General features: G+C 39.3%; 1 protein-coding gene across 1 annotated transcript; it reads left to right on the forward strand.

Annotated features, from left to right (window-relative positions):
- Nucleotides 1-20,615: 20,615 nt before the first annotated feature.
- LOC112817787 (intraflagellar transport-associated protein-like) lies at nucleotides 20,616-21,534 on the forward strand. The gene has a single exon (XM_025865108.2). It carries the CDS (start codon nucleotides 20,724-20,726, stop codon nucleotides 21,456-21,458), a length of 735 nt encoding a protein of 244 aa, XP_025720893.1. The 5' UTR covers nucleotides 20,616-20,723; the 3' UTR covers nucleotides 21,459-21,534.
- Nucleotides 21,535-23,246: the final 1,712 nt, after the last annotated feature.

A 23,246-nucleotide genomic window follows, 5' to 3' on the forward strand; every position in this document is an offset into this window, starting at 1 on the left:
CTACAAAAGCTCATCTTCAGCTACTGCAGCCAAATTACATCACTTGCACTTCCCAGAACCCTCCCTCTCACTCTTCAATTTCTGGCCACCCTCCATTTCTTAATGCTCTTCACTCTTACCAATTGATCTCCTTCTGCCTTGGTCATCATCTGTGTCTATCAAAATCCTGCCCATTCCTCAAGACTGGCCTCAGAATTCTCTAACTCTCCTTTTAGGGAGCTGTTATAACTGTGTTTACCGATGGAACTGGGAAGTGGGCCTGGACAGCATAGAAGTTGCACGCATTCCCTTGACTTGAAGTGGACTTCCTGTACCTTAGGAAAGCTTAGGTGGCACATAGAGACATTAGTCAAATCAGCACAGAACAACGATGTGATCCTTATCAAAGCAAATTTCTCCACATCCTTTTCTTGGACTATAGTTGTCTGTCTTATTTGTTAGCAAACTCCAAGAGAACCCAGACTGTACTTTAAACCTCTTGGTACCCTTGAGGAGCTTAAGGCAGTGCCTTCTTCATAGTCCATACTACATTAAATCAATTTAGTTGTAAATTTGTGTCTGGACAGCTAAGCACACACGAGTCCCATCATGCCGGCACTGGTATAACTGCTTCTTCTGTGTCATTGACTATCATACACACTGTTTTCTGTCCTGGCCTATCTCTAACCAGCATTCCCCGGGCTCTAATAGCATGGCCACAGAAGGACTGAGGTCAGTCTTCCACATGGCAAAGACTAATAGGAAAATTTCCACCTCAATTTTCACAATTAGTGTGCAAAATGAGACACCTAAATGCCAAATGAATGTAGGCCAGAGCACGGACTACTGACCAGAACAATATAACAAAAAAAGACACAGCAGGAATGTGTTAATTTTTTTTTTTTTCCTTTTGACATCAGCAAATGAAGCAGGGCCCCCACAGAGGCTGGAAAGATAGAGATGTTAGTCTATGTGTTTATTTATTAACTTATTATGCTTTCTGTGTGAACAAAAAACAAGGAATAACAAATAGAGAAATGCTTTAATTAAATAGAAACAGTGTAGAGAAACAGACTGTGCCATTAGAGTCCAGGCACTTTTTCTTTATGCTTTTGGCTGAAAATGCAATAAGATACAGCGCTCAAGGCATCTTTAATATTACATGGTTGTTGCTTTCCTCCCCAAATGGTTTCTTTAAATACCTACAATGCCTGGATAGCCACCTGAAGACAAATAACACATGGTTTTGGCCTGATATGAGCCAAAAGAGTTAGAAACAATAATGGCCAAATATATAGTTATAGAAAATGCCTGCCCATAGCAGGGAGAACGAGCTCTCTTAAATGTTGTATGTTCACCGTTTCATGCAACACAGAATTCTTAGTTTTATCGAGAGCTGAACCTCACCTCTTTATAGAAAACTATCCACTTTGTCATACTACCACCCACCCACCCACCCACCCACCCACACACACACTCAAACCGAAAAGGATTTTAGGAGTTCTGAGAAGACCCAAGACTCAGGATTTTAGAGCTGGAAGGAATTCTGGGTGTAATCTTATAAATTCCTTTCTCATATTTCACCAGAGTAAGCAGAGGCTCAGAGCGGTAAAGAGATCTGCCGATTTGCACAAGAATGTCTGAGTCAAGGACAAGACACCAAGTTTGTGGTAGTGAGGCCAGCACTGTTTCCAATTAAGCTTTCTGCAGAAAATGAACTTTCTAGCTAGGTTTTAGGACCATTATTTATATAACTGAAAAATAAAGGGTTTCTAATTTAAAAGGACTTCCAAGGGACTCTGCAAAAATGGATCATTTTCTTTTTATCTTGGCCTCTGATGTTCCTGTTATAAATCTAAGACTAGCTCTTTCTTGCACATGATCACCTTAGTCTACGGGAATAGAAACCAACACACGGCAAACTTATAACACCTCTTCCGAATGTTCTCCTATTCCCATTGCAGGTCAAAATGAAAGCTACCCCAATTAGAAATCGATTTTTGAAAACTTTGTAAACATAGTTTGTTATTTTGCCAGGTAAGCCTATTAACTTCTGAAAGAAAGAAAGAAAGAAAAAAAAAAAAGAAAAGAAAAGAAAAAAAAAGAAAAAAAAAGAAAAAAAAAAAAAAAAAAAGAAAAAGAAAAAGAAAAAGAAAAAGAAAAAGAAAAAGAAAACAGCCTTGCAACTACTCAGGTTCCTAACAGTCTAAGTTTGGACCAAAAAAAATTTAGAGTTGCAAGCTATTTCTTCACCAAATTACAGATTTCATGCCTTCCTCCCTATCCCAGCACAAATACCTTCCCCTACGTATAGATCACTCAAGGAAACTCCTGGATGTCAAAACAGGCCCGGTGGTTTCCCGGGTGATAACCGAATACTGCAGTGAAAATGTAGGAATGCTCTTCCTCAGAAACGCTGACAGCCAGCTGACAGAATATAAGAATGCTATCTTTTTTTTTTTTTTACCAGAGTTTTGAATATATTTGAGTATTTCCATAATGCACAAGGAATACACAAGGGGGAAATCCCTTAAAGTTTCTGTAATAAGAATATACATGTCCTTCTTTCTCAAGTCTGAATAGGAAATTAGTTTATTACATGTGTAGTCACTTTTTAGGCTTTCAGAATACTTTCCCATATCAGTCCATTCGATCCCTACACAGAGTTAAAGTAAGATGAGCCTGTCTTATTATCCTCTTGTTTAGATAAAGAACTTAGGTACAAAGAGATGAAGTGACTTGCTAAAGGTCATGGCAGAAATGGGACTAAATAGTTTTTTAAGACTGCTCTCTTGTTAAAAAAAATTGAAAGGACATACTCGGAGAAGACAAATATATTTGATAACATATGGATCAGAAGATAAATCGAACATATCTGTTATGATGAAGTCTGTTAATTCCACACGTATTAGACATCCCCCAGTGGTGTCTCATACACCTCTACAACTCAGTATCCTTACTAGCATTACTATTATTATTACTACCCACACAGCCAAACATTTAGCATGACTCTCCAGCCTATTGTCTTCAATCCCATTGAGTGGTAGGACTACTCAGCTTGCCCGCCAATCGCCCATCGATAACGCTCAGCTCCTCTTTCTCCTTCACCCACCACATTGGCTTGTTCAGTCTCCGCCAGCACTCACCTATGCTCTCTCTGGTCTCCATCTTGACACTCAATGACCTGGTTCAATTCGTGACCTTTCACGAGGAATAGGAAAACGGACCTCTAATTGCTCTTCTTGGGCTATAGTTTGGCCTTCTCCTAACTGCCCTTCCAACTGTTGCCAGAATGACCTGCTTGCCCCAAAGCAACTACAGCATTCCACCACCTTTGAGCACTTCCAGGACAAAGTACAGATTCCTTAGCGTGAGCAAAATAAGACTTTTCCATCTGGATCCAACCAAACTTTCCATCTTTCCCTCTATAGATTTCTATATCTTTTCTGTACAGTGCAAGGATAGGAATAGATGATTTCTAAGATTTCCTTCCAGCTGACACTCTGTGATTTGCTAAAGAAAATGGCGCTTGAGAGATATGACAAAAAACCCTGTTTCTGAACTTTCAGAAATATCTATATGTCAGGGTAGAATAGTGAGCTTTAAATACAAATCAGGGGGGTGCCTGGGTGGCTCAGATGGTTAAGCGTCTGCCTTCGGCTCAGGTCATGATCCCAGGGTCCTGGGATCGAGTCCCGCATCGGGCTCCCTGCTCCTTGGGAGTCTGCTTCTCCCTCTGCTTCTCTCTCTCTCTCTCTCTCTCTCTCTGTCTCTCATGAATAAATAAATAAAACCTTTAAAAAAATACAAATCAGGGAAGTAGTACCAGTCAGGAGAGAAGATATGCTATCCACCCAAGTGGAGCAAACCAATCTAAAGAGAATTTCATTTATCCTCTAAGCTACAAGCCCCAAATCTACACTAATATGATTTCTTACCGAGGAGCACTGCATATTCAGGACCATTAGGCTGGGTTCTCTAAGGGGCTGAATTGAGAGGTGAAGCTATTACTTGCATTAAAAATTAATTAGTTGTGGTAGGGGACAAAAAACAATGTGAAGTGGTACATGTACAGAAAGTAGCCTGAGAAGACTATTAACCAATGGGGGCAGCGGAGGAAGAGACAGAAGCCTCTCAAGTCTCCCCTCCCATCCATCCTTCACACAGCAGCCTGAAGAACCTCTTTTCAAATGCCATTTCCCTCACGATAACCTGCAGTGGGTCTGAGTTAGATGCATTTTAATAGTGACTTAATGAGATCTGTTTCACGGCTAATGTGATTGGCCAGGCAAAAACCAATTATTATTTTAGATTAATCAGCTTTTCAGTAGATTCTCTCACCACATGTAGACACAGGAGGCTGGTGTAACTGATCAAACTGGAGCCCTATTTAAATTATACACTGATTTCCTTCTGCCTTGGCTTCTCTAGGTCTTTCCTTTCAAAGGCAGCCTTGGGCCCTTAGCCCCTCAGGCACACTGCCAGGCTGAAGTAAGGCATTGTCACCGAGCTCTGAGAACTCTGGGAATCTCTGCATTTTATGCTCCAAGAAATCCAGCAACATTTTCCCAAGCTTATGTATCATTCAGAGAGAAAACAAAGAAGAATGGACTACAATTCAAGTTTGTGAAAAAAGGTCATTCAAAATAGCCAAACCTTTCTTGGATGGGAAATCATAGGCCGTGTTTGCATGAAGCAAGAGGAGGAAATGTAGATATTCTGGAATAAATAGGTTGCTGAGGAAATCATTAAACACTTAAAAAAAAAACCCTTCAACTTAATGGATTTGTAGAGTGGACATTAGTTGCATTTACTCCTTTGGTCTACAGAAAGGCAGAGCTGTTAAGTTCCAGATTTGAGGTTTTTCCCTATTACTAAAAGCAGCCATTTAAGCAACTTTGACAAGTGGTAAACAATAAATGCTATTAGTTTTATTTAAAATGCTTTTTCAGAGATCATTTGTGACTAAAAATTCTAAAGACAACCTGATATTAAAGTGCGATACTTATGTCAGAACACATTTTGCTTGGGGCCCCTGGGTGGCTCAGTTGTTAAGCGTCTGCCTTCGACTCAGGTCATGATCCCAGGACCCTGGGATTGGGATCGAGCCCCACATCGGGCTCCCTGCTCAGCGGGAGGCCTGCTTCTCCCTCCGCCACTCCCCCTGCTTGTGTTCCCTCTCTCGTTGTCTCTCTCTCCCTGTCAAATAAATAGAAATCTTTAAAAAAAGAAAAAGAAAAAGAACATGTTTTCTTGACCAGGACAAAGCAATTAAAGTAATGAGAGATATTCTATCAAACTGACTAGAAACTCGTTTTCTGATTTTTAGTGTTTAATTTCACCCTGAGTTAAAGCATTATTTTTGTCCTAGGGAAAGCCTGATCAAGACCCCCATACTGAATTATAAACGTGAACAGTGAGCAACGGTAAATTATTTACGATCTCTAGATTAGGGTTAGTAGTAGAAACTACACTTGCCAGCATATGAAAGTCACTTTTTTTTGTAGCACATTTTCTGACATGGAGGTGGCTGACAGAAAAAGAGGCTTTCAGATGTCATGCCTGAACTTCAAGGATTTGGTCCTCGTCTTTAAAGCCAAAAAACCCAGTTTTCTTAGTTTCAATAGATTGAAGAGTCCTTCATATGTTAACCTTTCTTTTCCTCTGGATTTTCAATTACTTATGGCTAATGTTCCAAATTTCAATGTGATTAGTGTTCTACTGATCTGCATTTTAATTTTCTCTATTAAAGTAAATGGAAACAATTTTTAAACCGTATTAGACTCTTTTCACAAAGTGGTGAGGACAGGATAGAGAATAAATGAGAAACTTCAGATCTAAAGTAATGGGAACATACTTCCATAAGAGATCGTTCTAATCCGAATTCAGTATACTCTATAAATATCTGAATTGGACTATAATTTATAACAAATACACTAATAACAGTTTATCAATTACCTTTTAAGATATACTGAGATATAATTCACACCATAAAATTCACTCTTTCAAAGTACACAATTCAGTATTTAATGTTTTGACAAAGTTGTGCAACCATTACCAAAATTTAAGTTTTGATCATTTCATCAACCTAAAAGGAAATCTTATACACATTAGTCACTTGAATATTACCTTTCAAAATATTTTACAAGGACTCAGTGTCTATGTACTTTCTCAATGTAGGTCACCCAAATAAATAGCTGAGTCAATTGATTTAGTAGTTTATTAAAAATAATGACCAGTTTAGGAAAATCCTAATACTAACATTACCTGTGAACTTCTGTCAAATGTTTAATGAATAAGCAAAAAAGGGGGGGAGGGGGACTTACATTACTATATTTGAAGATGCCTGAAAGAATTCTTGAGAATGTGGTAGTGGAAATCTCTTCTTGCATTTAGCAACAACAAGAAAAAGGCATCAATTGCAAAATACCAAATAAAGTTTAAATGTTCTTATCTCCACCTGAGTGTTACAGAGTTCTTGTGTTTATCTGACCAAAGAACTGAGGGAAAAAAAATCCATGTTGTGTTCTGTATAGGCACGGTATCCAAAACAGAACAAAAGACAGCCACTGTTTGGATTTAATTGTGTCCCCCCAAATTCATATGCAGGTGCCCTAATCTCCAATAAGACTGCATTTGGAGATAAGGCCTTTAGAGAGATAATTAAGGTTAAACAAGGTCCTAAGAGTGGGGTGGTAATCCAGTATAACTGGTGTCCTTATAAGAAGGGACACCATGGATGTGCATACACAGAGAAGTCCATGTGAGGATGCAACAAGAAGGCCGGCATCCGGAGTTCAAAGAGAGGCCTCAGAAGAAACCAAACCTGCTAACACCCTAATCTTGGATCTCCAGCCTCCAGAACCGTGAGAAGTTTCTGTTGTTTAAAATCACCAGTTTGTGGTATTTTTCATACGGCAGCCCTAGAAAACTAACAGCTATAAAAACCAAAGTATTAGAGTTTAATATGTTGTCTTGAAATGGACACATTGTGGTTCTTAGTCTTACAGAAGCTCTAAACCTAGAGTAGTGGCAGCTATTTAAGGGCATGCAAGATATGTCAAATAATATTTAATGGAATTTTTTTTACTAGGTCATGTGTCAGAGAATAGATTCCAAGGATAAATGGGAACATGCTACAAAAAAATGAACTTGCCAGATACAGGAACTATTGAGAATTATTTTCCTCAAGTCATAATTATTATTTATTTAACAGATGTTTATTGAAACCCTACTATGTGTGTACTATGCTAGTTGCTAGAGATATGGAAATGAACACAGCCAATCCAGGAACTAACATTATGGAACATCTAGTATAGCGAGGGAAGTAGAAAATAAGCAAACAAGCACATAAACAACTATTAAAATTTGTGCTGAGGCCATATGAAATAAGTGAGGGTGCTAATAGGAATATGATGTCAATATAGGGTTTGATGAATGCTCCTTTGGGAGAATTTCAGGTGAAAGATGAATATAATCTAGTCTTGTGAAAAATGGAAGGAAAAGTTTTCCAGATGCAGTGAAGGTGCCAGGGTAATACAGAGTTTGAGCATGCTCTAGATGTGCATTTGAGCACAGTTAGCCCCAAGGAGTATGAAAATTGACTACATATGTACTCTCAAGTGATAGAATACATGTTGGGAAGGGAATCTCTCAGCTAGTACAAAGTGGCATGAGGTGGTCCCACTGGGGGTTATGACTAATTAGATGTAAAATCTAGGGGGATATCTCTTGGGTAGTCCCATACAGCTTGCCATTGGATGTATGAACATTTCAAAAATACATGTCAAAGCCAGATTAAGGAGATACTGGCTAAATATAGGATCGATAAATAGATAATGCTCATAATCAATTATAACCTATGGAATCCATGAGTCGACACTAATATAAAAAAGATTAATACAGAAATGGAAATCAAAAAAGAATCTCTTCCTTAGAGTACAATGTCAACAACTAGAAAATGTAGAATAAATAATGGGATTACAGAATCAACATCTGGTAACAATTATAGGAATAATTCAGTCATAAAACAACAATAAATGTTAAAATTATTGGGTAAAAGTTTAAGAATAGGATTTTATATAGTCTCAAAGTATCTACTCATAAAATACTTAAAAGTAACTCTATGGTGGAAAAACCTGGCAGTCAACATCTTAATCATGTGACTCATCAAGTGATAAAAGTTAACACCACAAGTGATAAGACAAATAGATATTTGCCCCCTTATTTGCAATAAGAAGAAATACAGTTTATGACAGACCCTGGCCAAAATGCATAACACAGATCTAAAGATCAGGAAACATTGGGTAAATCCAACTTGAAGGGCATATTGCAAAATTAAGAGCCTATATACTCTTTACAAATATCAAGATGATTGTATTCAAGGGAAGATTGAGCAATAAGCTCTTCTAGGTTAAAAGAAACTAAAAAGACATAACTTAGTGCAACTCAAGACCTTGGAAGCCTTTTGCCATAAAGGATATCACCGGGACAGATGGTAACATTTGAATGAGATCTCTGGGCAAGTGATATACAAGACTTCTTTGTACTAGCCTTAAAACTTTTCTGGAAGGTTCCTATATTTCAGGAGGAAAAATAAAAGAAACCGTAACAGTGTGTCTCTGGCTGAGTCACCAGAATATAGATCTGAAACAAATATTAGAACTATGCTGAAGTAATTTTTTTAAAAGAGCCAATATGGATAGAACATGAATGGAGGAGAAAGTTGGGGGGGTGGAGCAAGATGGTGGAGGAGTAGGAGACCTGGGTTTCATCTGGTCCCAGGAATTCAGCTGGATAGGGATCAAACCATTCTGAACACCTACGAACTCAAGAGGAGATCGAAGAAAAGAATAGCAACAACTCTCTGAACAGAAAAGCGACCACTTTCTGGAAGGTAGGACGTGCGGAGAAGCGAATACGAGGCAATATTCAGGAGGATAGACGGCGGGGGAGGGGGCCTCCGTCAGCCGCTTCTGGCAAGTGCTAGAGCCGCGGAGCACAAAATCGGAACTTTTAGAAGTCGGCTCCGCTGAGGGACGTCGCTCCAGTGGCTAAGCGAGGGGTGGAACCCTCACGGGACAGTGTGGTCTCAGGACCCTCGGGGTCACATAAAGACCGGGGGTCCCTGAGTGCGGCAGAGCTCCCAGGGATCGGAGCGGGGAAGCCGGCTGCAGAGACGGAGCCAAGGCGCGGGCTCTCAGCTCAGGGTTGCCATAAAATGTGATCGGTGACAGTTGGGCCACTGCTCCTCCAGCAGGGACCCAACAAGTAGCAGATCCGGGGAGACTCCCCTTCCTCCCCCGGGAGGAGCGGCGCGGGAGCGCACCGCAGGGATCTGCTGGGTTTGGAGACTCCACACGGGGTCGGGTGCCAGAGATAGAAACGCTCGGTCACAGGCCGGGTGAGCACGGAGTGCGGCCGGAGACCGGGGAGACGGGAGTAACTGCTTTTCTCTGGGGGCGCACTGAGGAGCGGGGCCCCGAGTTCTCGGCTCCTCCGGGCGGAGATTGGGAGGCCACCATTTTCACTCTCATCCTCCAAAGCCAAACGGAAAGCTTGCAGGGAACAAAAGCTCCTGATCAGGAGCAAACCCGAGCAGATTACTTAGCCCCGACCAACAAGGGAGGGGCAAATCAGCCTCCGGCAAAGACATTTGGGAACCATGGCAACAGGCCCCTCCCCCAGAAGATCAGCACGAACAGCCAGCCAAGACCAAGTTTACCGATCAATGAGAACGGCAGAACTCCAGCGCTACGGGAATACAGCACATAGAATTCATGGCTGTTTTACCATGTTTCTTTAGTCTTTCAAAGTTAATTTTTTTTAACTTTTTTTTTGACTTTTCCTTTTTCCCTTTTTCAACCACATCTTATCAATCCCTTTTTTTAAAAACATTTTTATTTTTCATTTTTAGAGTCATATTCTATCCCTTCATAGTAGTTTCCCTTATTTTGGGGGTATATATATATATATATGTGTGTATATATATATATATATATATATTCTCTCATTAAAATTTTGGGATACAGTTTCTTCTAACAGACCAAAATATTCCCTAAATCTCTACTGTATGGCTTTGTTCTAGGCTCCTGCCTGATCACATTCTCTCCCTTTTTTCTTTTTTTTTGAATCCTCTTTTTTTTCAAACAACTTATCAATTCCTTTTAAACAATTTTTTATAATTTTCATCTTTACAGTCATATTCCATTCCTTCATCATATCAACCGTTATTTTGTACATATATAAGTCTTTCTTTCTTTAAAATTTTGGGAGGCACTTTCTTCTAACAGACCAAAATATACCCAAAATCTATTGTGAGGCACTGATCTATGCAGCAGCCTGATCATATTTGATCATATTCTGTTTTTTTTTGTTTGTTCTGTTTTTGATTCTTTTAATTTTTTCTTTTTTTGGCTCCTTCTTTTTTCTTTCTTTCCCTTTCTCTTCCCTGGGTTTCAGGTCTTTTCTGGTTTGTTTAGAGTATATTTTCTGGCCTCGTTGTTACGCTGTCAGCATTTTGTTCTCTCATTCATCTCTTCTCCTCTGGACAAAATGACAAGATGGAAAAAATCACCTCAACAAAAAGAACAAGAGGTAATACCATCTGCCAGGGACCTACTCAATACGGACATTAGTACGATGTCGGACCTAGAGTTCAGAATCATGATTTTAAAGATACTAGCTGGGCTTGAAAAAAGCATGGAAGTTATTAGAGAAACGCTTTTTGGAGAAATAAAGGAACTAAAATCTAACCAAGTCGAAATCAAAAAGGCTATTTATGAGGTGCAATCAAAAATGGGGGCACTAACTGCTAGGATAAATGAGGCAGAAGAGCGAATCAGTGATATAGACGACCAAATGATGGAAAATAAAGAAGCTGAGAAAAAGAGAGATAAACAACTACTGGGTCACGAGGGCAGAATTTGAGAGATAAGCGATATGATAAGACGAAACAACATTAGAATAATTGGGATCCCAGAAGAAGAAGAAAGAGAGAGAGGGGCAGAAGGTATACTGGAGCAAATTATAGCAGAGAACTTCCCTAATTTGGAGAAGGAAACAGGCATCAAAATCCAGGAGGCACAGAGAACCCCTCTCAAAAATCAATAAAAAAAGGTCAACAGCCCTACAACTAATAGTAAAACTTATGAGTCTCAGAGACAAAGAGAAAATCCTGAAAGCAGCTCGGGAGAAGGGATCTGTAACCTATAATGGTAGAAACATTAGATTGGCAACAGACCTATCCACAGAGACCTGGCCGGACAGAAAGGACTGGCATGATATCTTCAGAGCACTAAACGAGAAAAACATGCAGCCAAGAATATTATATCCAGTTAGGCTGTCATTGAAAATAGAAGGAGAGATCAAAATCTTCCAGGACAAACAAATACTAAAGGAATTTGCAAACACGAAACCAGCCCTACAAGAAATATTGAAAGGGGTCTTCTAGGCAAAAGAGAGCCTAAAAGCAGCATAGACCAGAAAAGAACACAGACAATATACAATAACAGTCACCCTACAGGCAATACAATGGCACTAAATTCATATCTTTCAATAGTTACTCTGAATATAAATGGGCTAAATGGCCCAATCAAAAGACACAGGGTATCAGGTTGGATTAAAAAACAAGACCCATCGGTATGATGTCTGCAAGAGACACATTTTAGGCACAGAGAGATCCCCAGATCGAAAGTGAGGGGGTGGAAAATCATTTACCATGCCAATGGACACTAAAAGAAAGCTGGGGTGGCAATCCTATTAACAGACAAATTAGATTTTAAACCAAAGACTGTAATAAGAGATGAGGAAGGACACAATATCCTACTTAAAGGGTCTATCCAACAAGAAGATCTAACAATTGTAAATATCTATGCCCCTAACAAGGGAGTGGTAAATTATATAAGACAATTAATAACAAAAGCAAAGAAACACATTGACAACAATACAATAATAGTGCGGGACTTTAACACCCCCCCCTGACTGAAATGGACAGATCATCTAAGCAAAAGATCAACAGGGAAATAAAGACTTTAAATGACACACTGGACCAAATGGACTTCACAGATAAATTCAAAATATTCCATTCCAAAGCAAGAGAATACACATTCTTCTCTAGTGCCCATGGAACATTCTCCAGAATAGATCACATCCTAGGTCACAAATCAGGTCTCAACCGGTACCCTAAGATAGGGATTATTCCCTGCATATTTTCAGAGCACAGTGCTTTGAAACTAGAACTCAATCACAAGAAGAAAGTCGGAAAGAACTCAAATACATGGAGGCTAAAGAGCATCCTACTAAAGAATGAATGGGTCATCCAGGAAATTAAAGAAGAATTTAAAAAATTCATAGAAACAAATGAAAATGAAAACACAACTGTTCAAAATCTTTGGGATGCAGCAAAGGCAGTCCTAAGAGGAAAGTACATAGCAATACAAGCCTTTCTCAAGAAACAAGAAAGGTCTCAAATACACACCCTAAACCTACACCTAAGGGAGCTAGAGAAAAAACAGCAAATAAAACCTAAACCCAGCAGGAGAAGAGAAATAATAAAGATCAGACCAGAAATCAATAAAATAGAAACCAAAAGAACAGTAGAACAGATGAATGAAACTAGGAGATGGTTCTTTGAAAGAATCAACAAGATTGATAAGCCCCTGGCCAGACTTACCAAAAACAAAAGAGAAATGACCCAAATCAACAAAATCGTTAATGAAAGAGGAGAGATCACCACCAACACCAAAGAAATACAAACAATTAAAAGAATATATTATGAGCAACTCTATGCCAGCAAAGTAGATAACCTGGAAGAAATGGATGCATTCCTAGAGATGTATCAACTACCAAAACTGAACCAGGAAGAAATAGAGAACCTGAACAGACCTAGAACCACTAAGGAAATTGAAGCAGTCATCAAAAATCTCCCAACAAACAAAAGCCCAGGGCCAGATGGCTTCCCAGGGGAATTCTACCAATCATTTAAGGAAGAATTAATACCTTTACTCCTGAAACTGTTCCAAAAAATAGAAATGGGAGGAAAACTTCCAAACTCGTTTTATGAGGCCAGCATTACCTTGATCCCCAAACCAGACAAAGACCCAGTCAAAAAGGAGATTTACAGACCAATATCCCTGATGAACATGGATGCAAAAATTCTGACCAAAATACTAGCCAATAGGATCCAACAGTATTAAAAGGATTATTCACCACGACCAAGTGGGATTTATCCCTGGGCTGCAAGGTTGGTTCCACATCTGCAAATCAATTAACGTGATACAATACATTAACCAAAGAAAGAACAAGAATCATATGATCCTCTCAAAAGATCCAGAAAAAGCATTTGACAAAGTACAGCAGCCTTTCTTGATCCAAACTCTTCAGAGTATAGGGTTAGAGGGTACATACCTCAGTATCATAAAAGCCATCTATGATAAACCTACAGCGAATATCATTCTCAATGGGGAAAAACTGAGAGTCTTCCCCCTAAGGTCAGGAATGTAGCAGGGATGTCCACTAGCACCACTGCTATTCAACATAGTATTAGATGTCCTACCCACAGCAATCAGACAACAAAAAGAAATCAAAGGCATCCAAATCAGCAAAGAAGAAGTCAAACTCTCACTCTTTGTAGATATGATATGCTTTATGTGGAAAACCCAAAGACACCACCCCAAAACTGCTAGAACTCATACAGGAATTCAGTAAAGTGGAAGGATATAAAATCAACGCACAGAAATCAGTGGCAATCCTATACACCAACAACAAGAGAGAGGAAAGAGAAATTAAGGAGTCGATCCCATTTACAATTGCAACCAAAATCATGATACCTAGGAATAAATCTAACCAAAGAGGCAAAGACTCTGTACTCAGAAAACTATAAAATACTCATGAAAGAAATTGAGGAAGACACAAAGAAGTGGAAAAACGTTCCATGCTCATGAAGTGGAAGATCAAATATTGTGAAGATGTCCATGCTACGTAGAGCAATCTACATATTTAATGTAATCCCCATCAAAATACCAACCACTTTTTTCAAAGAAATGGAACAAATAATCCTAAAATTTGTATGGAACCAGAAAAGATCCCGAATAGCTGGAGGAATGTTCAAAAAGAAAAGCAAAGCTGGTGCCATCACAATTCCGGACTTCCAGCTCTATTACAAAGCTGTCATCATCAAGAGAGTATGGTACTGGCACAAAAACAGACACATAAGATCAATGGAACAGAATGGAGAGCCCCGAAATGGACTCTCAACTCTATGGTCAACTCATCTTTGACAAAGCAGGAAACAATATCCAATGGAAAAAAGACAGTCTCTTTAACAAATTGTGTTGGGAAAATTGGACAGCCCCATGCAGAAGAATGAATCTGGACCATTTCCTTACACCACACACAGAAATATGCTCCAAATGGTTGAAAGACCTCAATGTGAGACAGAAGTCCATCAAAATCCTAAAAGAGAACACAGGCAGCAACCTCTTCGACCTCAGCCACAGCAACTTCTTCCTAGAAACATCGCCAAAGGCAGGGGAAGCAAGAGCAAAAATGAACTATTTGGATTTCATCAAGATATAAAGCTTTTGCACAGCAAAAGAAACAGTCCACAAAACCAAATGACAACCGATAGAATGGGAGAAGATACTTGCAAATGACATATCAGATAAAGGGCTAGTATCCAAAATCTATAAAGAACTTATCAAACTCAACATGCAAAGAACAAATGATCCAATCAAGAAATGGGCAGAATACATGAACAGACATTTTTCCCCAGAAGACCTCCAAATGGCCAACAGACACATGAAAAAGTGCTCAACATTGCTTGGCATCAGGGAAATCCAAATCAAAACCTCAAAGAGATACCACCTCACACCAGTCAGAATGGCTAAAATTAACAAGTCATGAAATGACAGATGTTGGCGAGAATGCAGAGAAAGGGGAAGCCTCCTACACTGTTGGTAGGAATGCAAGCTGGTGCAACCACTCTGGAGAACAGTATGGAGGTTCCTCAAAAAGTTGAAAATAGAGCTACCGTATGATCCAGCAATTGCACTACTGGGTATTTACCCCAAAGATACAAATGTAGGGACCCAAAGGGGTATGGTCACCCCGATAATTATAGCAGGAACGTCCACAATAGCCAAACTGTGGAAAGAGCCAAGATGTCCATCCACAGATGAATGGATACAGAAGCGGTGGTATATATATACCAATGGAATATTATGCAGCCATCAAAAGGAATGAGATCTTGCCATTTGCAATGACGTGGATGGAACTGGAGGGTGTTATGCTGAGTGAAATAAGTCAATCAGAGAAAGACATGTATCATAGGACCTCACTGATATGAGGAATTCTTAATCTCAGGAAACAAACTGAGGGTTGCTGGAGTGGGGGTGGGGTGGGAGGGATGGGGTGGCTGGGTGATAGACATTGGGGAGGGTATGTGCTATGGTGAGTGCTGTGAATTGTGCAAGACTGTTGAATCACAGATCTGTACCTCTGAAACAAATAATGCAATATATGTTAAGAAAAAAAAAAGGGAAGAAGATAGCAGGAGGGGAAGAATGAAGGCTGGTAAATCGGAGGGGGAGACGAACCATGAAAGGCGATGGACTCTGAAAAATAAACTGAGGGTTCTAGAGGGGAGGGGTTGGGGGGATGGGTTAGCCTGGTGATGGGTATTAAAGAGGGCACTTTCTGCGTGGAGCACTGGGTGTTATGCACAAACAATCATGGAACACTACATCACAAAATAATGATGTAATGTATTAACATAATAAAAAAATTTTAAAGAAAAAAAGATATATGTTCCAACTAGAAAAAATAAAAGGAGAAAGTTGGTGTTTGCAATTTCTAAGACAATGGCTTACAGAGTTTTATAAGCCAAGATAATGCATATGAAATTTATTCTAAGGTCACTAAGAAACCATTGCAAGGTTGTAAACTAGGGTACAATAAAGACTACTTTGAGTGTTATACAAAGAATATAGTAGAAGGAAGTTGAGAGAATGCAATGAAGGAGACCATACAGGAGGTTTTGAAATTGTCCAGGTGAGCGGTGATTTGGGCCCTAAGACAAAGTCAGTGCAGACTACAATTTGGAAGATAGACTATACAGGACCTAGCAATAGGAGGAGAGAGAAAAAGATATCAAACCAATTCCTGGCTTGAGGTTCCAGGTGGGAGGTAATGCCATTTTATGGGAGTGGGGATGGTATCAGGGAAATTAACAATTATTGAGCAGGCTTATTCAATGTATTATGCAAGCAGCTTACAGAGGGTTTTTTGGTTTTAATTTAGCATAATGATTTATCTCAATTGGGAAATAATAGTTGAGTACATCCTATAGAGCACAAGAGTACCTAATCAGAATCCTTTGCAAGCATTGAAATCTGCCACCAGCTAATTAAAAATCCCTGACTGAACTTCTCTGGGTCAGTCTCTGGGTTAGGCATTAGGCCAAAGGCAGCAAAGAACTCAATATTTGAGAGAGGGAAACAGGAAGTGAGATCTATGTTCACTCAGGCCCCTCAGCTGATGAATATTTCCCAGGCACAGCACATGGAGGCTGAGCCGAAGCAAAGCAAGAAAATCCCACTTGAGAAAAGTGGCTCTGCAAGGGTGGAGCCTGGGAGTGTTGGGGGAGGGGCGGGGGGGGGTCCCCTCACAGATTACTGGCTTGAAGACTGGGTGGCATGTGTGCAGGGCAAGACTTACAGAAGCTATGAAGATTTCAGTTGCTCTTGGGTTGAGAGTGGAACAGACACATTAAAAATTGCACAATGCTGGGATACAGAATACCGGCCTTTCAGAATGGAAGTATCTCTAACACTACACACATTCAGCTGAAATGTCAAAGTGCAGGATTTAGGATTAAGGAACATACTCTAGAGCAAGGACTTCTCTACAGTCATCCTAAATGCTTAGCAATAAACTGTAACAGGATGAGGAAGTGATTACAACAAATTCACTTCCAGCCAGCAAAAAAAGAAAAAAAAACACTCAAGGAAGATAACATAATTTAGATTTAAATGTATTATTTACATTGTCCAGCATATAAAAAAAAATTACAGGGGTGCCTGGGTGACTCAGTTGGTTAAGCATCTGCCTTAGGTTCTGGTCATGATCTCAGGGTCCTGGGATCCAGCCCTACCCTGCATCACGCTCCCTGCTCAGCAGGGAGTCTGCCTCTCCCTCTCCCTCTGCCCCTCCCACCTGCTCATCCCACACACGTGTGCTCTCTCTCACACATGTGCACGTACATGCATGCACTCTGTCTTTCAAATAAAATCTTTAAAAAAAAATTACAAGTTGTGAAAAAGTAGAAAAATATGACCAATAACCAAGGAAAAAGCAATGCAATCACAAAGATGATACCGATGTTGGAATTCACAAAGATCTTAAAGTAACTCATAAATATATCCAAGACCATAATAGAGAATATGGTCTTAATGCATGAATAGTTAGGGGATGCTTAGCATAAAAAAGGGAGACAACTAAACTTCTAGATATAAATTCTAAACTGAAAAGTTCAGTATAAGAAACATTAAAAAGAGGGCGCCTGGGTGGCTCAGTTGGTTAAGCGACTGCCTTCGGCTCAGGTCATGATCCTGGAGTCCCGGGATCGAGTCCCACATTGGGCTCCCTGCTCAGCAGGGAGTCTGCTTCTCCCTCTAACCCTCTTCCCTCTCGAGCTCTCTATCTCTTATTCTCTCTCTCTCAAATAAATAAATAAAATCTTTAAAGAAAAAAAAAGAAACATTAAAAAGATCACTGAGGGTTTTTTTAAGTATTTATTTTTTATTTGAGAGAGAGAACACGAGAGTGATAGAGCACAAGGAGGGGGAGGGGGAAAGGGAGGGGGAGAACAGATTCCCTGCCAAGCAGGGAGCCCAGTGCAGGATTCGATCCCAGGACCATGAGATCATGACCCCAGCCAAAGGCAGACACTTAATCAACTGAGCCAGCCAGGCACCCCCTCACTGAGTGAGTTTTAAAAGTGCATTAGTGATGGTAGTCAGTAGCTTGAAGACAAAGCCATTGAATTTGTCAAATCTGAAGAGAAGCAATAATAATTGATGAACTGTACACAAAATATTAAGCAGTATAACACATGTGTCATTGAAAACCAAGAACAAAAACATAAATGATGGCTCATTCATCATTAGTAATAAGGGTTATCAAAAGAAAAGGAATGGATGTAGTTAAATACTAAAAAGTATTAATCCCCTAATTGTACACATGGCAAAAAAAAATACCCTTCAAAAATGTTTGAGACTAAAGACATTCCAATAAGCAATAACTGAAAATTTGCTACCAACACACCCACACTAAAATGAACTTAAATAAGTCCTTCAAACTGATACTAGATGGAAAGAAGACTTTAAAAAAATGGAAAGATACAATATATACACTAGGAAACTCAAAATAATCAGGGGTCAATTCTTCCCAAATTTTTCTAGATTCAAGACCCCCCCCCAAAAAATATCCGGAATATTGATAGAAATTGACAAGTTGGTTCTAAAAATTGATACAAGAAAAAGCGCATCTAAAGTAACCCAAGTATCTTGAAAAAGAATGGAGTTGGAAGACTTATACCACTTCAAGACTTAATAGCAAGTTGCAGTAATGAAGACAACATGGTAATGATATACAGAGAGATGGAGGAAATCACTGAAACAGAACAGAGTTTACAGAACTAGAACCAGCCATGTATATTCAAATATTTTTATAAAGTGGCCAAGGTAATTCAATGAGGAAAGGGCAGGCTTTTCCATAAATAGTGCTGGATCCACAGGTATCTGTATAGAAAAGAAAAAGACTATATATACAAACCAATATATACATATATACAAACTAATTCAAAATGCACTGCAGACCACAATCAATGTGTTTGTTAACAATGGAGAAGGAGTACACAGCCAATAAACTGGTTGTTTATGCTCAGGATGTTCACCAATCAGACCAAAGTGTTGAATGGAGTGGCTTATAATTTTTTTTTTTTTGGACATAAGAAACGTAAAAGAAAGTATCTGAGGAAAAGCCCTCATAAAGGTACAAGGTGATATTCTGTAGATAATCTATACCAACCTAATAACAATGGTTTCTTTAGTAAGATTGTAAACAATGTCCCAGCCTTCTCCCTTGGAGACTAGTAGATTCTCAAAGGAACAGGAATAGAAATAAATGTATATGTAAATCTCCATGGATATTTTTCCACTCCCTGGGGAAAGTCTAAGTATCATAATAATTATTCTAATAATCAATAATATCTTTTTTAAGACAGAAATTAAATTCTGTTACTTCCACAGTATGACACCAGGAGTCGGACATTGGTAGCCAAGAGCAAATGCTGCAGAAAGGGCACATTCCCATTTCACCCAAAGTCTGGCCTCGACCACAGTGCCCCTGTGCACTTTTATAAAACAGACTCTAATGGAGGGAGCCTGTTGGTATTGTTTACATTTCTTCATATAACTAGTGTGCTTTCAGTGCCTTAGTTTGGGATCCTTTTCCTTGTTCCAAGAATTCTGCAATGTGTTTCTTATGTAAAAGTCTCTTTTTTCTACTCACTGGGAGGAAAATGGTTTCTAAACACTGCTCACTGTGGTAAACACCACTTTGTGATGACATCTGGAGTGAAGAGTTTAATGCTGAGGTAGCCTTTGCCTTCGAGCTATTATTTATGCTGTAGGAAACAAAAATGGATGGTCTTTTCACATGATGAACTTTCAGACTGGAGATGGCCCTAAAGTTGTCTTGTACCAGCCTTAAATTTTTAGTTCAGAAGAGAATCTTGGTCTTGGAAATTTATTTTTTAAAAGACAATTATGTACAAAGCATCAAGTTTTAAAAATAACTCACAGAATGGCCTTAGTGTTCAATGTCCACGGGTATGTTTGGGAGTTATGCTACCTATAATTTACATCCCAGAATAAAGTTGAGTGAATTAGAAAAAAAAAATGAAATTCTGTTATTCTCACCTGGGAAAATGAGAGTATCATTAAAATCTACAATAAGTGCACTGTGCTATCCTGTGGGAGTTTGAAATTGTTTCCTGACTCTCAGATAATGATTTCTCTAATGATTTAATTTGTGTGTTTTAGAGTGGCATACACACTGAGCCAGGCTTGAGGAAAAAAAAATTTTTTTTAAGGAAACAGCCTTCAAGTAGTTCTAGAACTCAACTAGTGATCCAAGGAGTCTGTGCACCAAACATTGATAACTTGTGTCTTATTTGTAAAAGTGGAACAGGGTCCTCTTTAAATACTATATTAATTGCTGATTCTGTGGTTTTGCATCTATGTGAAATATCTTTAAGAACCAGCATTTTCTTTTTTGCCTTTGAAGTTACCTAAGATGCCAGAATTTTTATTTTGTATTTGATTCTAGTGTGAAGGAACTCAAAGTAAGAGACTTTTTGTAAGCTAAATCAAAAATAGTACTTTGAGGGCCATTTTCTCCATAGGAGATTAGAGTTTATTATATATCTGATGCCCAGCAGAAAGAACTGAGAATTGAATAGGAAGATTATTTTTCTCATTTTATTCTTCATTCGGAGTTGAGATTTGCAGTCCATTTCCAGCATTGTCTCAAGTAGTTCAAACAAGAATTTTGTATAGAAATACTGTGATGTGACTCCTAGGATGCCTCGCTGAATAAAGACGCTCAAAGTGCGAAGTGACTAGATGGGAGCCAAGGCAGAAAACTAGGAAATGGGAGATAAAGTGGCCTCCTGAATAGGAATGCCTGCCCAAATATCAGAATTGGAGATCATGGATGAAGATCAGTTAATTGAAGAAGTCTTGGATAAGTTTGTTAATTGCCATGAACAAACATATGAAGAATTTCTGAGCACTTTTACTCATCTTTCAAAAGAGGATAATGTGACCAAAAGAGGAGCATTTGAAACCGATTCTTCAGAAAACATATTTCCTTCAATAAAATTTGCTCGTGAAAATGAACCAAGTGATCATCATCTTAGAAATAAAGCCATCTTTCTTCGTACTTCATCACAATGTTCAGAAGAGGAAGAGATAGTGATAGATGAAGGCCAAAAAGTTGGCAGTTCCTTTCAAGGTGATCTGAATCGGGCGGGAAAGGTGAAGGTAGACAATTTCCTAGATTTAGAAGATTTGGATGTGGATGAAGAGACTCAGCCCCAAAAGAGCAAGGATTCGCTGCTGCTTCCAGGAGAAGTGGAGGAGGACCTATGCACGCGTGTCCCTTCCTACATTCCTTCTGTGGCCCAGCCCTTTGCCCCTGGGTTCAAGCCGGGGCCCGCTGTGGGAGGAGGAGACAAACAAACAGAAGAGACACTCGGAGATGAAGTTCAGCCCTTCTCACTTGATGAAGAATTCGATTATGATGTTGTGACGCTAACCCCCAAGTTCACTCCTGCAGAGCTAGATGTGATCACAGAGCTATCCAAGCAGAAGAGAGAGGTCACCAACACAGACTTGGAGGGACCCCGCGGTTGATTCACTGAGACATCTTGGTGTTAATGTTTACTTTGTTGTTATGCAAGCAACATTAGAATAAAAGGTAAAACTACAAAAAAAAAAAAAAGAAATACTGTGATGTTTCATATACTTAGTGAGTAGACAGATTAACAGTATCTCTTCTATTTCTGTCTTGGCCACAAGAAGACAGTTATTGGTTGCAATACACCACACCACACCTCCGAATAGAGATGGGCTCCATTGGCAGCACTGCCAACATTTTATGTTCATTTGTTTCTCTAGTAACCACACCCATTTCAGTGAAAAGCAATAAAGTCAACCAGCTATTTAGCAGATAATTACCAATACACTAAAGCTTGACTGAATTTGCCACATTCCAACTGATTATATGGACATTATGTACACAAAGGATAATTTCAGGTGATCAACAGTAGGAAGACACAAATTATAATTTACATCACAAAATACTGAAATAATTGGTGAGTTTGCAACTGGAAGGAGAATGAGATCTAATGCTGATTAGACTCTAATTTAAGTCACAGTTCAAGGTAGTATTATGATTATGAAAAGGCTTCACAGATACACCTCTCTTACTTGATATCAGTTATCCATTCTTAAAAATCATCTTGCCTGAAAACACTAATCAGGAGGTAATTTTCCATCATTTTAAATGGAAAACAATATAATGTATTTTATATAAACTCCAAATTTCTAACCAGCTTCCTTTAAAGTAATTAAAAATGGTAAAACATAGAACTGTTATCATGTAGTATGTAAAATGCTTAAAACAGAACTTCCTGGGGGGCGCCTGGGTGGCTCAGTTGGTTAAGCGACTGCCTTCGGCTCAGGTCATGATCCTGGAGTCCCAGGATCGAGTCCTGCATCGGGCTCCCTGCTCAGCGGGGAGTCTGCTTCTCCCTCTGACCCTCTTCCCTCTCATGCTCTCTCTCATTCTCTCTCAAATAAATAAATAAAATCTTTAAAAAAAAAAAAAAACAGAACTTCCTGGGGCACCTGGGTGGCTCAGTCAGTGAAGCATTCGCCTTTGGCTCAGGTCATGATCCCAGGGTCCTGGGATCGAGTCCCGCATCAGGCTCCCTGCTTGGTGAGGAGTCTGCTTCTCCTCCCTCTGCCTCTCCCCAGCCTGCTAGTGCTCTCTGTCAAATAAATAAGATCTTTAAAAAAAACACAAAACAGGACTTCCTGATCAAACAATTAATAGGTTTTTAAATAGCTGCTGTGTATGTTTTGACATGGGCTGTCTTTGAACAAACAATATTTGTGACTCACATCTCCTTTGTTGACACTTGGTGTAGTTTTAAAGATTCCTATATATGACTCTGACATTCTACAGACTGTCTGGAATGTAAGTCAAAAAGTTCCTTAAAATATTGTATTCAGTTTTTGTGACCTAAATATAAATTTCCTATAAAAATTGTGGTCAGAAAGTAAAACACTGAATTGAGAAATAAATCCATTCTATGAAGTTTGGGTATTAAAAGCCAAGAAATATTCTATGGAAAACCTTAGCAGAAAAATATTCTTTTTTAAGATTTTATTTATTTGTCAGAGAGAGGGAGAGAGAGAGCGCGCATGCACAAGCAGGGTGAGTGACAGGCAGAGGGAGAAGCAGGCTTCCTGCTGAGCAAGGAGCCTGATGCGGGAACTTGATCCCAGGACCCTGGGATCATGACCTGGGTCAAAGGCAGACGTTTAACCAACTGAGCCACCCAGGTGTCCTAACAGGAAAATATTCTGTAAGGGATGCCTATAGAATAAAAACTGGTCCTGTACATCCTATACACA

This window comes from Callorhinus ursinus, unplaced genomic scaffold (assembly GCF_003265705.2).
Source record: "Callorhinus ursinus isolate GAN/ISIS: 27379988/994484 unplaced genomic scaffold, GSC_fseal_2.0 scaffold91, whole genome shotgun sequence".
Lineage (NCBI taxonomy): Eukaryota > Metazoa > Chordata > Mammalia > Carnivora > Otariidae > Callorhinus > Callorhinus ursinus.